This window comes from Phocoena phocoena, chromosome 8 (assembly GCF_963924675.1).
Source record: "Phocoena phocoena chromosome 8, mPhoPho1.1, whole genome shotgun sequence".
NCBI lineage: Eukaryota > Metazoa > Chordata > Mammalia > Artiodactyla > Phocoenidae > Phocoena > Phocoena phocoena.
This window is the reverse complement of record NC_089226.1, coordinates 63,115,026-63,130,258: the sequence shown is the minus strand read 5'-3', so window position 1 is coordinate 63,130,258 and position 15,233 is coordinate 63,115,026. Positions and strand designations below refer to the sequence as shown.

The following is a 15,233-nucleotide window of genomic DNA, read 5'->3' as shown; positions in this document are numbered from 1 at the left end:
CTTTTTTTTTTTTTTTTTTTTTTTTTTTTTTTTTTTTTTATGCGTTACGCGGGCCTCTCACTGTTGTGGCCTCTCCCGTTGCGGAGGACAGGCTCCGGACGCGCAGGCTCAGCGGCCATGGCTCACGGGCCCAGCCGCTCCGCGGCATGTGGGATCTTCCCAGACCGGGGCACGAACCCGTGTCCCCTGCATCGGCAGGCGGACTCTCAACCACTGCGCCACCAGGGAAGCCCCAGAGCTAACTTTTGACTGCCAGCTTCAGTTAGTCCTGAGCACTTCACACGTATTAGCTCCTGGATCCCTCATGGAAACTCTATGAGGGCTATTCTCATATCCATTTTATAACAAAGAGGTACAGAGGAGTTAAGGTCATATAGTCAAAGGTGTCAGATAAACCCAAATTGAAGGAAACTCCATAATAACTGGCCCGTACTCTTCAAAAATGCTAGTGTCTTGAAACACAAAGAAAGGCTTAGGAATTCTTCCAGATTTAAGTAGACTGAACTTGACAGCTGAATGAAATGCGTGATCCAGACTTTTATTTTGCTATAAAAGATATTGGGGGAACTGATTAAATCTGAATGGATAGATAATAGTATTAGATCAGTGATAATTTCCTGGTTTTGATCATTGTACTGGAGTTCCGTGAGAGAATGTCCTTGCTCTCAGGAAATCAAACCAAAGTATTTATGGGTATAGGGGCTTCATGTCTGAAACCAACTCTCAGATGAGTCAGGAAAAGAATTATAGGAAGGGAGGGAGGGAGGGAGGGAGGTAGATGGCTAGATAAACAGAGAAGGATAAAGCAAACATGGCAACATGTTCATATTTAGAGAATCAGGGTAAAGGGTATACAGGAATTCTTGCAAAATCTGGAAGTTTGAAATGTCAAGATAAAAAGTTAAAAGAGCAAAAAAACAAGTGTCAGAACAGGAGAGGCATCCCGGGGCGCATGTTAACAATATACCAGTTCCTGTTTGTTGGTCCCGGCTGGCTGCCAGACCCTGTGCTGTGGCTTCCTCTGCAGAACCTTATTCTACCCTCACTATAGTCTGGTGGAAGGAGACTAGTATGGCCCCATTTCACAGATGACAGTTGGAAAGGTAAAGGGGTTTGTGCCAAGCCCTCCAGCTACTTGGGACAGTTCCCAGATTGGAAAGTAGGTTCTCTGAGTTCAAAGTCTGTGCTCTTAGCCTCAACTCCACTGCTGACTCTGACCTTTGGGGAAGAGTGGGACAGGCAGGACAAGGCATTTCTTCCTGGAGCAATGGCGGAGGGAAGGCTCTAGGGCAGAAGCAAATGAGATCCATTTGCAGGGTGGAAAGGGACATTATTCCTGGGATTCTACAGGGAGCAGAGCCAGCAGTGCCACGCAGGGGGTGCTGGCATGTGGGAGGGGGCCTTGAATGTCAGGTAGGGTTCCCAGTGGTGGCCACGGTGGCTTCCAGCAGGGGAGCCGCAGGGCATGACCTGACGTGGGGCTGGATGGGGTGGGCGTTCTGGGGAGGAGGACCTGCCTCAGAGGAGCTCACTGTGAGCAGAGGAAGTGCTGCACAGCCGGGCTCAGTGTGCTGTCCAAACTGGAGGCATGGGTGGGACCGGGAGCCGGTGGCCTTGGCACCTTAGAGAAGTCCCATCTGAGGGACGCGCTGTCCTGGGATAGGCGGGCAGGAGTTGCTGAGGACTTGGGTCTGGTCTGGCAGACCACTCTTGGGGATGCGGGAAGAGCTGAATGACCTCTGGCAGTGCCTCCCAGTCACCGGGACTGTCTGGCTTTTCCCCAGATTCAAGAGCTGAGGGTAAGTGTCTGACAGCCGGATGAGTCAGACTGGGAGGCTGCCTCCTTCCACCATCAGCCCGCCCAGGGGAGAGGCGGGGTAGGAGTCTGGCCCATCTCCTCGCTAATGTCGTCCCCCTCACACCCTGAGATTTGGGGGAACGCACGGGCTGAGTGAATTGGTTTATTTTGCTGGGTCCCGTGTGTTGTGTCTGAGCGTGAGCCCACACGCACATGCAGGGGCAAGCATCATCCATTGTAAAATGTCAGTGTTTTCATGAGTGAGTAGTAATTACTGGGTAATGCTTTAAAACCTTTCCTGAAGGAGCGCAAAGCTGTTTTTTTCTAAAGTCAGGAGTACATTAAAAGGATTACCATGTAGATTTGATTTTTAGATAACACTAAAATGGATCCCAAATGGACTTCAGCAAAGGGATGCTATCTCCTTAATGGAAAGTGCATGGCCCGAGGCTCAGCTCCCAGAGCCGGGCAGGGGAGGGAGGGAGGGAAGAGGTGTCTGCAGGGCCGACAGGCAGGCTGGGTGGGAGCTGGGGAGGCAGGACAGGAAGGGAGAACCCAGACCCTCTGGGGAACATCTTGCTCTATTTGGGAGAAGGAGATTATAGATGCCCCCCTTAAAGGCCCTTCACCTTTGCAGGAGTGTTTTCAAGTCTCCTGGACTAGCCCAATGAGGGCAAACAGTGTGGGTGCTCGGTAAAAAAGGGAGGGGTGAGTCAGACTTCTCCCAGGACCTCAGCCTTCCCAGGCGAAGAAAGCTCATGGTCCCCAGATGCTCTGGGACCTCCTCAGCCAGGCTGGGCCTGGTGTTCCGTGTCTCAGTGGACATCAGACACTGGCAGAAGCCATGTGGCTTCTTAACGAGTTCTCCAGGACCCAGGAAGCAGAGTCCAGAACCCTAAAGCAGGGTACTCAGGCCTTACAGAGCACTTGCTGTATGCCAGGCGGGGGACCTGGGGCAGCGTGTGGCTTTGCTCCCCACATCCTCCCTGCATCCTCTAGGTGCTGGGTCCCGCTGGTGATGGAATTACCGGCTACCATGTGGTCCATAGCCCTGCAGGCTCAGCCTCCCTAGGAGCCAGGCCAGACAGAAGATGGAGCAGGACAGACGCTCCTAGTGCTGGGATCGCCCTTCATTTGGGGGCATAACTTAGTGGGCCAGATGTATCCCCTGAGTAATGACGTTCCAGCCACTCACCCCCCTCCCAGTGATAGCACAAGTATAGAGCCCTGGGAGGGCTCAGGGCTGTTGGGAAGGGAGCCAGGCCTGCTGCTAGCCCTGGGGAGCAAGGGGAAAATCAGCCGTGGGGGGACTGGAGAGAGGCTTGGTCTGGAGTTTTCCAAGCTGGAATGTATATGCATAGCTATGCTGGCTGGTTGCGCCTTCCACAGGCCCCGGGGACAGTAGTTTTACCCTGGGAGCCCCCAGACCTTTCCATATCCAGCTCTTTGAACCCCTCCCCCATTTGATCCCTGTAGGCCAGGCCTAGGAAGGAGCCTCTCAGCCCCGCCTTAGCTCTCGGGTGGGCCTGCTCCCCAGCGGCCTCTCTGGGCTCCCCTGAGCTCTGTGACCGGGCTGGCCCCTGTCAGAGGAGACACAGGCGGGCCTGAGCCCCCTTACTCTCTCAGACCAATTAACCTGTAGAGCTGCATTAAGGAAATTAGGCAGCAAACTTCCCAGCTAACAGATGGGCCCTGCGGGCACTGGAGGAGGGAGGATGCACTGCCTCCTTCCTGTCCTCACCTGTCCTGCTGCTCCCGGGTGCTGGGGGGCTGCCCCCTCTCCAAGAGACGTCTGAGGAGGCAGCGAGGCTGAGACAGAGCATAGGAGGGAGGAAGAACCCCAGAGGCCAGCTTGATCAGTGGCTTACACTAGCCCTTTGGACTCTCTGGGCCTCAGTTCCCCCATTTGTAGAATGAGAGCATTTGCCTGTACGAACTCTGGGAGCCCCTCTCACCTGACATCTGTGGATTCTGAGACTGAGGTTCTTTGGAAGCTGGTTCTCTCCTGGAGCCTGAGGAAGAGTCACAATCCAGAAGAGGGAAGGGAAAGGAAGCAGCTCTGACTCCAGGCTGGGGGCAGTGAGGGGGAGGGAGGGAGAGGAGGAATGCCAGGGAACGGGAGCTGAACCCAGAGCCCTGGAGAGTGCAGGGGTCCTGTGGAGACCTTGGGCCCAGGGGGAGGGAGTCTTCGGGGGCTTGCTGGAAAACCGAGGAGGCAGGAGGGCGTGGGCTGTTTTCCCCAGCGGTGACCCCTCAACCCATCTGAGCCCTTGTGAGGGTTAGACAAGTGCAAGGCAACCCCACCATCCACCTGGGCTCTGAGACTCTCCGCACTTCCCTCCAAGCCTAGTCTTCACCGCTCGAGCCTCAGGACTCCACGTGGATGTCCAGGTTCCCAGACAACATCTGTCCCCACCTCCTTCTCAACTGCCCCTCCCTATGGCCTCAGGGCCGGGGGCTAGGAGCCTGTGCCTCTGTGCACACACATGCCCACACCTGCACACCTTGCCTGTGTGCACGGGGTATGCGTGAGTGTACATGCTTGCCCGGTGGGAGGTCTGCCCCTCCCTCCGGTCAAGGCTATGCTGCGATTCCTGTCTTTTGTACTTACCACTTCCTTGTATGTCGGGAAGCTCATATGGGCCCTGGGAGAGGGCCAGTGTCTCCAAGATTCTTATCCTGGTAGGATGAGCAAGGATGCTGGGGCACCGATGGTCCCCTTCCTCAGGCTAGGGCAGGTAGGAAGTTTGAATCTAGCTAGAAACATTCCTGAGGAAAGCGTCAACTAGGCCAGGCCCAGCTACCTCCCCAAGCATTGACCAGGAGCTCCAGAGCTCCTGCTGCCCCCTGGGAGTATCACAGGGGCATCTCACTTCCTTCTTTTTTTTTATTTTTTTATTTTTTAAATTTTATTTATTTTTGGCTGCATTGGGTCTTCGTTGCTGCGCGCAGGCTTTCTCTAGTCGCAGCGAGCGGGGGCTACTCTTCGTTGCGCTGCGTGGGCTTCTCATTACAGTGGCTTCTCTTGTTGTAGAGCACCGGCTCTAGGCACGCGGGCTTCAGTAGTTGCGGCGCGGGGGCTCAGTAGTTGTGGCTCACAGGCTCTAGAGTGCAGGCTCAGCGGTTGTGGCGCACGGGCTCAGTTGCTCCGCGGCACGTGGCATCTTCCCGGACCAGGTATTGAACCCGTGTCCCCTGCATTGGCAGGCAGATTCTTAACCACTGCGCCACCAGGGAAGCCCTCACTTTCTTCTTGACGCCTCCACAGTCAAGAGGCTGTGGGCTGACGTGTTAGGTTAAAAGGGTCAAGCACACAGCAGTGTGAGGAAGTCTTGAGGTGGCAAAGAGATCTGGGAGTTCTAGTGGACCCCAAGCCCGAGATTCCATTCTCAGGGCTGCCGAAAGAGCCAACGGATGGTGGCTGCATGAGGAGGCCTCAGGCCTACCGTGGATCCCACGGCACAGGGGGCAGTGGCTGGAAGGAGAGGAACAACTCAGGGAGGCGGACCTGAGGACTAGCTGTGTGCCCTGCAGCAGAGCAGAAGCGGGGCTCCCGCAGCTTCTGGAGGACCGTCACAGGGCAGGGGAGGAGGCCGTGCCAGGCAGGCCACACAGGGCGGGACCCAGGCCCAGGGGAGGTAGCTGCTGGGGAGACAGGGAGGGTTCCTGGAAGGGGGCAGCAGAGAGAAGCGGAGGGATGTACCCTGAGGTGGGAGCCGCAGGGCCCACCATGTCCATCTGTCTGTCCATCCGCAGGTATGCCGATGCTCTCCGTCCAGCCCAAAGGGAAGCAGAAGGGCTGCGCGGGCTGCAACCGCAAGATCAAGGACCGCTACCTGCTGAAGGCGCTGGACAAGTACTGGCACGAGGACTGCCTCAAGTGCGCCTGCTGTGACTGCCGCCTGGGCGAGGTGGGCTCCACGCTCTACACCAAGGCCAACCTCATTCTGTGCCGACGCGACTACCTGAGGTGGGCGGCCCCCCAGCCCTTCTGCTCAGAAAGCCCCATCCTCCAAGACTGGCACCGCTGTGCCCTGCCCCTCGGACTCAGTGCCCAGCGCGGGTCCTGGGCGGGCACATCTGTTACCATTGGGCACCCAAGAGAAGCTTCCCGAGGGCACCAGTGTGGCTCTGGCCCTGCCTTTGCCAGGTGCTTTTGACCCACCCCGTCCCTGAAATCTGGGAAGGGACGCCCTGGAGGGGCTTCCAGGAGCAGGTGGGGAAGCTCTGACTTCCCTGGGCCCCTCTGGCCTGACGGTCTCCTTCTCAATCTCCCCAGGGCCCAGCTCCCCATCTTCCAGGTGGGCCCTGGGATTAAACACCCCCACGCCTGGGGAGCCTGGTAGGTAGCCAGACCCTAGAAGAAGAGCTGCTGATGCTGGAACTTAAAGACCTGGGTTTGAGCTAGTCCTGAACCTCTTCCCCCACCTCAGGTTACCCCTCTGTGAATGGTGAAAAGACTACCGCTTCCCCTCCTGGCATTCCTCAGAGCTCTGACCCACCCTCCTCCACAACCTGGATCCTGTTCCCCGGGGCTCCTCCTCCCCAGTTAACCCTCCCTTAGGCCATTTATGACATCAGCAAGGCTGGAAGGAGGCCACAAAGCAGGGGCCTTGGCTGAGACCCAACATCTGCATTTGGCTCCCATGCAGGCTACTGGATGGCGGCAGGGCCTTGCGGGGAAGGAAGGCCCATCGCATTAATTAGTAGGTCATGGCCAGGCTTCTTGGGGCTCCCTCTGCTCAGGACTGGGCATGTTGGTGGGTAGGGGGGGGAGGGCGGGGTTATCAGCAGAGGCTCCCCTATTTCCCCGAAGAGCCTAAGATTTACCTGCCTGCACCTTCTCTTTTAACTTCTGCCTTTGCAGGAGCTTTTTTTTTTTTTTTAAGTGGTGCTATAAACCAGGATGTGTGACTCAGTGCTCCTGACTGGGGCTGGAGGAGAGATGCTGAGGCCAGGAGGAGGGGTTAAGGATGCTTCTGGGGACTCACCCCTCGGCAACCTGGAAGGGGTCTCCAGGTCTGGAGGTTTAGGACATCACCTGGGGGCTGAACCTACCAGGTTGAGGGGAGGTGACAGACCATCTGACGAGTCCACAGGACCTGGAGAGGGACGACCACAGTACAGGATGGGCTCATCTACAGAGCTGATGCACCCACAAGCATCCTGGGCCCTGCCAGCTACTGGAGCCTGAAGGTATTCTCCCGGACTCTGGCAGAGGCTCAGGAATGACTTCGGGGCCTGGTGGGCCAGTGGGCCGGGGTGGACGTGGGTGCGGGGCTTCCTTGAGCTGCTCAGCCCCTGAGAATGGCTGTCCAGAGCCTGCCTCTCTGCAGTCACTTCTCATTGGACTGGTGGCCAGAAAGGCCCCTCTTGGCGAGCAGATGCTGTTGGCCCGGCCTTTGTCTGCCTTAATCTGAGCCACCAGGCAGCTCAGGCTGATGAATAATGGAGCCAAGCTCATCTGCAGGCGCCCGAGCTTGAGCTGGACAAATCAGGGATTAGAGGGCCTCCCGCCCGCCTCTCAGCCCCCTTGCCTCACTTGGGGCTTGCGCTGCCAGTCTGCAGAGCAGAGGCCTGGCTGGCTCAGACCCCTGGAACATTCAGCAAGGACTGGCCTACATGGGGAAGGAGTGAGTTCCCTGTCCTTAGAGCTTTGCAACCAGCAGCTAAGAGGAGGGGTGCCTACCCCAAAGAGGCGTTGTGCCAGATGGCCTTGGAACTTCCTTTTGGCATCAGTCCTGTTTCAGAAGCACCTTTGAACGGGATCATCTGGTCCAGCCTTCCCATTTTAAAGAAGGATAAACTGAGGTTCAAGAAAAGGGAGTTAGGGCTTCCCTGGTGGCGCAGTGGTTGAGAGTCCACCTGCCGATGCAGGGGACACGGGTTCGTGCCCCAGTCCGGGAAGATCCCACATACCACGGAGCGGCTGGGCCCGTGAGCCATGGCCGCTGAGCCTGCGTGTCCGGAGCCTGTGCTCCGCAACGGGAGAGGCCACGACAGTGAGAGGCCCGCGTACCACAAAAAATAAAAAAGAAGAAAAAAGAAAAGGGAGTTAGGGAAGACATATGGGAACATATGTATATGTATAACTGATTCACTTTGTTATAAAGCAGAAACTAACACACCATTGTAAAGCAATTATACCCCAATAAAGATGTTTAAAAAAAAAAGAGAGTTAGGCAAGTCACACCATGAATTGGTAGCAGAAAAAGACCACCCCATAAGGTTGTTGTCAAGATTAAATGAGTTGGTCTTTGGAGAGCCCTTAGAACAGTGCCTGGCACATAGCAAACGCTACATAGGCATTTACTAAAGGAGCTGTGACTGAGAGGTTACTGTTCACAACAAGCTTGTGAAGAGTGTATTATGGTCCCCATTTTACCGTTGAAATAAATGAGGCTCAGAGAGACTCGGTAACTTGCCTGAGGACACACAGCCCATGATCAGCAGACTGTCTCTAAATTCAGGCTTGTGTGAGTCTGGAGTCCTTGCTCAGGGCCCAGCCCAGTGTTCTTCTGGTGACCTCAGGTGCTTGAGGGGCCCCAGTGGAAGCCTGGGAGAGGGCATTGTCAGTGAAGCCGGGGGACGGGCAGTGTCAGCCAACGCCTGGGTCCCCAGAGTCTCCTTCCTGGGTGAATGCGCCAATTTCTCTGAAGCCTTCTCTCTTAGCGGAATCCAGACACTGTCACCTGTGCTCCTTGCCTCTTGCCCAGGCCCACCTGCTGAACCAGGGGGAGGGCAGGTGGGGCCCTGGATGGAGGCGACTCCCCTGCCCCCCACACCACCCCAACAGGTGCCTGAGCCCTCTGCACCCTTCCCTCTGCAGGCTCTTCGGCACCACAGGAAACTGCGCCGCCTGCAGCAAGCTGATTCCAGCCTTCGAGATGGTGATGCGGGCCCGGGACAACGTATATCACCTCGACTGCTTCGCCTGCCAGCTCTGCAACCAGAGGTGAGTGCTGGCCTGTAACAGACCCAACACACTCAGCAGACCCCCACTGACACCTGCTGCCACAGACCAGGAGTGCCATGGAGGCATGCATGCAAATGCGGGTCCTGTGTGTGCATGTTGTGAGCATGTATGTTCATGCGTGTGTTTTATGTACACCTGAGCCCTGTAGCCAAAGGTGTGCCCTCCGATACCGCATGTACATGTTCGTGGAGTACAGCTCTGTGCAAATGTAATGGACGGGGCCATGCATGAGCTGTGTGCAGTGTGTGTAGTGTCCATGCATTTATTTTTTTAATATATTTATTATTTTTGGCTGCGTTGGGTCTTCATTGCTGCGCACAGGCTTTCTCTAGTTGTGGCGAGTGGGGGCTCTTCGTTGTGGTGCGCGGTCTTCTCATTGTGGTGGCTTCTGTTCGTTGCAGAGCCCTGGCTCTAGGCACACGGGCTTCAGTGGTTGTGGCATGTGGGCTCAGTAGTTGTGGCTTGCGGGCTCTAGAGTGCAGACTCAGTAGTTGTGGCACACAGGCTTAGTTGCTCCGCGGCATATGGGATCTTCCCGGACCAGGGCTCGAACCCGTGTCCCCTGCATTGGCAAGTGGATTCTTAACCACTGCGCCACCAGAGGAGTCCCATGCATGTATTGTACATGCATGTTTTAAATGTGTGTGCACAAGAGTTCTGTATGCATGTCCTGTGCCGTGTGTGTGTGCTACATGCAGGAGCGCGCATGGACATTCCAGCGAAAAAGGGTTCCCAGACCTGGAAGGTGAAATCCCCTTGGGGAACGGTCACTCACTTCTGTGATTCTGGTTCCAGCCCAGCCTTGTTTCTGGTGTTTTGGCCCCTTCTTTGTGCCCCGAGCCCCATGGGAGACCCTAGGGACCTAAGGAGCCAGAGCGCTTCAACCCTGGCTGGGGGCCGGGCCCCAGAAGGCAGGCCCTTTTCTCAGGAGCCCCCAGGTGAGGAAGGAGTTCATACAAGTGTTCCCAGAGGGTGAGGTCCAGAGGGACCTGCAGGGAGTGCTGGTTTGGCTGGGGCTCTGCGCAGACCTACTGCCGGGAGGGCTCGGTGAAGTTGCAGCGCCACCTGGTGGTTGAAGTGGGATCTGCTGGGACTGAGCCTGTGACCCTGGGGTCCCACTACAGGCCTCAGACACCCTGGGCACGTCTCTGGGGGAAGGGCTGAGTCCTCCAGCGCTTGAGGAGGACCGAGAGGGGCAGAGAGGCAAAGCAGGGCCTTCTTTGGGTTCGAGGGAAGATGGTGGGACAGCGTCACCTCCTCCTGGAAGGATGTTCCCGGAAACCCACAGATCCTGTTTAGAGGAAGAGTGCCCTTCCCTGAGCCATTTCCTTAAGCTGGGGAGGGGAGCAGAGGGTTGGAAAAGTCAGCCATTTTATCCCTTCCTCGTGCTCCATCTCTGCCTCTCTCCTTCCCTGCCCTCCGTTGGTCTTTTCCTATTTCTTTGTTCCTCCTCCCTTTCTCCCTCTCTGGCACTGAGGTACATTATTTCTACACCTGCCCTCCGACCCCAGCCCCACTCCCACCTCCACAGGAGCTCTGACTATGTGGAAGGGCTGTGGCCCAGGCTTATCTGTGTGTCTTACGCCCCAGGCTGCAGGGCCTGGCCGAGAGACTTTCAGGGATCCCCTCTGGAAAGCTCAAGGAGCAGGCTCCCCGGGACCTCACTTCCCCCACGTCCACTTCCTGGGCCGGGCGGGGTCCTGTCTGGAGCCGCCACCGTCCACTGGGACCCCTCCATGGCCTCTCTCTCCTGCTTGGATTTTCCAGATTTTGTGTGGGAGACAAATTCTTCCTGAAGAACAACATGATCTTGTGTCAGATGGACTATGAGGAGGGGCAACTCAATGGCACCTTTGAGCCCCAGGTTCAGTGACGCCCGGCGCCTGGCCGCCCGGCCCGTCCGTCCGCCCGCCCGCCTGCCCACCCGCCCGGCTGGCCAGCCGCTCTCCTGCCGATTACAGCTCCTCTGTCCTCGATGGGAGGAAGGGCCCTTCCTCCAGCGCCGCCCGTCTGTGTGTGACCCCTCCTGGGGCCAGGCTGGGCCTGTACAGTCTGTCTTCTGTATATAAATGGGAACATTTATTTTATGAGAAATGTAATGCGATTTTATTACTGGCGTGGATTAAACTTATGAATGTTTCCGGGGAGGTTATTCTGCATTGATCACATGACTGACACAGACCTGGGGCCCCTCCCCTTGGCTTGGGAGTAAAACAAGACCCTCCCCTTGGTCCTTCGTTGTGGGGGGCGTGCCTGGGGCTCTAGTGTTGCCGGCAGGGCGGCTCCAGGTGGGCTTTAGCGGGAACAAGCTGGAGGGGAGGGGACAACCCCAAGCACCCCCTCAGCCAGAAGGTGGGGCTAGGGTGTCCTCCCCCTCCCCTGGCAGAGCATATACCCTGGCCCCCGAGATGAAAACCACCCTTCCCTGGGCTCCTGTGTTACATCCACCATTGAAACCCCCCAGACTGCCCAGACAGGGACCCAGCTCTGGTCTGCCTCCATGGTAGGACCCCAAATCCTGAGCTCCCTGCCATGGGAGCTCCATTCTTAAACCCCTCTTAACCTTCATGGGGACGGACAGCATTTGCTGTCTCTTCCTTACAGCCTGGGCCCAACCTGGGGCCTGCCTTTCTGCTCCCCTGGATGAGTGAGAACAATTCTGTTTCCCTGTTAACTCAGCCCACGCAGGCGGGAGGTTTTCGTTCATTCTGTCGGCAAATCTGTCGGTCTCAGCCCTGCGCTGAAAGTACCAGACACAAGGATGAATCATGGACTGGACACAGTCCGTGCCCTTGAGGAGAAGGGGGAAAGCCAGGAAAACAAACAGAGCACATCAAGGTGAGGACGAGCACCATGGGGAGACCTGGGACAGGCTGGTTCCCTCCAGCAGACATGGGACCATTTGTGACGACTGCAGAGTCAGACAAGTCAACAGACACACAGTCAGACACATACATGTACTGGCAAGCAGGAGAGATGGACACACAAGTAGATGGATGTGTAGGCAGAGATAGGTAGGGACAGACAGAACGCCGGCAGGTACTCAGGCTGGAAGGCAGCCAGACATCCAGCGGCTGAGCTAGGCTCACCCGGGGCAGCAGGGATGCTGTCTTGGTCATGGCTGAAGCCATAGTGCCGAGCACATAGCCTGGAACTGAAAAGGTATCACTGAACAGTATTAAAAAGAGAGGCTCCTTGGGTCCAAAGCCTGAACAGAGAAGGCTATATGGACAGGCTCCCCTGACCATCAGGCCACTCACTCCTCCTTCCCCAGGGACAGTTTTTATCCTGGCCACAGACCAGAGCCCAGATGGAGTTAGCCTACAGCCTCATCCTCTGCCTGCTTCTGGGCAGGGAACTGGCTGCCTGGGCGAAGCGGGGATGCGCTGCCGTCTCACGTCACCTGCCCCTGGGCCTGCTCCTCCACTTGAAGTGAAGCGGGAGGATGGCTGAGCTCTTATGGGCGCTTGGAGGAGGCTGCGTCTCCAAGATACGGTTTTGTGGCCAGTGGCCCAGTCTGTGGGAAGGGATCTTTAGGGCCAAGGATCTTGGGGTAGGAGTTCTCTACTTTGGGACTTCCACTTTCTATGAAGGAGCCGCACCCGTGTACGTGAGAGAAAAGAGAGGCTGCAGTGGGTATATTTGAGTGAGTCTGGTGGGTATATTTGAGTGGGTCTGGTGAGACCAGGGAGCTGTCGTCTGTGTGTGACCATGTGAGATTGTGAATGGGTTTGAGCACATGAGCTTGAGGCTGGAGTCTGTAATGAGGGCTTTTTTTCTCGCTCAACATGAACATTATTTCCCTGGACCGTAGCAGAGCCCTCAATGCCAGACCCTCCCTGGGCCCTTATGTCTAGGATGGCTGTGCCCACCCCAAGGACCCAAGTCCTAACTTCGGAGTCTGCTGCAGATAAAGTTGTAACAAGTTAATTACATGGTTATCGAGAGATAACGGAGCCACTCGAATGCAGTTTCTGGGCGATCACAATTGTTTCCAACAGAGTTACCATATTGCAGCCATGAAATAACGTGTCATTTTGCAGTAATTATGTAATTAACTTGTCTCACACTGTAGGTTGCACAACAATTAATTCACTGACAATGAGATCGACTCAAAGTCAGGCAGCTGGGCTTTGAAAGCCCCCAGGGGCAGAGCTGGCCTTCTAAGATGACCCCAGCCCCACTCCGCTTGCCCCATACCTGGACAGGGTGCTTCCTCAGCCTAACATGGCATGGAACGTTCCAAGTTCGGCATCATGGCTCCGCTTACCGCTGCCTCACCATCCTCATCCAGGAAATGGGGATGATCTGTGTCCTGAGATCTACACTGTGAAGTGCTGTGCTTACGTGAGCCGGGGACAGCCGCAAGGCTGAGATCTACACTGTGAAGTACGGTGCTTACATGAGCCGGGGACAGCCGCAAGGCTGAGATCTACACTGTGAAGTGCGGTGCTTACGTGAGCCGGGGACAGCCGCAAGGCTGAGATCTACACTGTGAAGTGCTGTGCTTACGTGAGCCGGGGACAGCCGCAAGGCTGAGATCTACACTGTGAAGTGCTGTGCTTACGTGAGCCGGGGACAGCCGCAAGGCTGAGATCTACACTGTGAAGTGCGGTGCTTACGTGAGCCGGGGACAGCCGCAAGGCTGAGATCTACACTGTGAAGTGCGGTGCTTATGTGAGCTGGGGACAGCCGCAAGGCTGAGATCTACACTGTGAAGTGCTGTGCTTACGTGAGCCGGGGACAGCCGCAAGGCTGAGATCTACACTGTGAAGTGCGGTGCTTACGTGAGCTGGGGTCACCATCCTGGATATCATGAGGTCCTGAGTAGGAAACCCTTTGCACAGGAAGACCCAGAGCAGTCCACAGCTGCCCCCAGGAAGAGGCCACACAGGCGTTGCCTCGGCAGGTGTAGAACCAATGGTAGGGGGGAGGGGAGAGAGCCAGAGAGGAGACCAATCTCCCTCTGTAGCAGGGCAACCAAGCTGGGGCTGGAATGGCTACTGGGGGCTGGGGATTATGCACCTGGAGAGGATTTGCAACCCCCAGAGGAAACCCAGGAAAAGCCTGATCTCCCCCGCCTCCCCAGCCACTGTGTATGAGAAACTTGTTCAAGTGTAGGGCATGAATCGTCCTGACCTGGTTCTCCTTGAGGCCGTAGCTCACCACGGAGGATTGAAGTTGAGGAAGCCAGGGAGCACTGAACGTGAACCATTAGAGGCTGTAGCAGCTCAAGCCTCAGCCTGGGGCTTGTGGGTAGTGGGGATGTGGAAAGCCTTGCACTAGCTATGCACAAATCCCCTCCATCCCCAGCCAGCCCCTGGGACCCCATCTCCCCACCTGCTTTCCTTAGTGCCCTGGTGTCAGAGATACTCTAACAAGGGGCCTGGGACCCATGGAACATGACACCTGCTTATGCCCCCGCTCCTTGGTCTGAAGCTGGGCCGCATAGTCTGTGTTTGGAAAGAAGTTGGATTCTAACCTTGACACTGCTGCAGGGCCCATCATGGAATCTCGTATGGGTCCTCTTCTCCTGGGCCTGGTCCCAGAAACCATGCCCCATATCATGAGACATGTAGGAGCCACAGGTGGAATCCACGTGAAATTCCTGCCTGGGAAATCTCACCTCTACGTGGAGATAACTGCTCTCGCCCTTAAAGCTCTCAGAGGTAGTCAAGGCCAGACTAAATCTGGCACTGAGTGATCCCCAGCACCACCCATCGGCGGGTGCTGCCACCAGGTGAGGATAGGTTAAGGAAAGATGCTTTGTAGCTGTGGCTGTGCATCACTCTTGGTGAAAATTCCAGTGAGAGAATTCTGTCAGTCTGCAAGTCAATATTTAGCTATATGTTACCTCCCAAACTAGAATTAGCTGAAAATGAATGGATAAAGATGAGCTGATGTGAAGGTAAGTTGGTCCAGAAAAATACTCACTCAAGATTGGTTTATCATGAAAAAATGATCAGATGACCCAAACACATACACACACACACACACACACACACACACACACGCGCGCGCGCGCGCGTGCGTGCACACACAGGTAAAATCCAGAAAAGGGTGCTGGTTCATCCGCACCTCATGAGTAAACCTCATCTCTGCTCCTGGCCCCTGGGGAGGACTCTCATACTGCTTTATCCCAGCAAAGGTAGCAACCTCCTACCCCCAGACACGAGGCTGAAGGGTGTCCAGATCTCTTCAGGCTCTTGGTACCTCCAGAGTAGATTGTTCCTGAGCTCCCTCCTGTTGGGGCCATTTTCCGTCACCCAGCAATAGCCCCTCCAACCAGTGGGTCTGCCCGCAACCTAGCGACACCTCTCTGTTTCTGCTGCCATGTTGAGCCCCGAGGCTCCAGTGAGGCCACCCTCACCCACTCTCCCCTCGGGGCTGGGTCCAGGGCTCACGTAATAAGTTTCACATCAAACTTCTTTCCACCATGTGGTTTTTCCCTTTCTCCAC

At 56.1% G+C, this 15,233-nt stretch overlaps 1 protein-coding gene across 1 annotated transcript in view; it reads left to right on the top strand.

Moving 5' to 3' along the window:
* Positions 1-10,921, top strand: part of LMO1 (LIM domain only 1) — a 36,478-nt gene extending 25,557 nt beyond the window's left edge. The window contains exons 2-4 of the mRNA XM_065882069.1: positions 5,555-5,768; positions 8,628-8,753; positions 10,542-10,921. Of these exons, the coding sequence (XP_065738141.1) occupies positions 5,555-5,768; positions 8,628-8,753; positions 10,542-10,647 (446 nt within the window). The 3' untranslated portion in view covers positions 10,648-10,921. The remainder of the gene's footprint in view (positions 1-5,554; positions 5,769-8,627; positions 8,754-10,541) is intronic.
* The last annotated feature ends 4,312 nt before the right edge of the window (positions 10,922-15,233 follow it).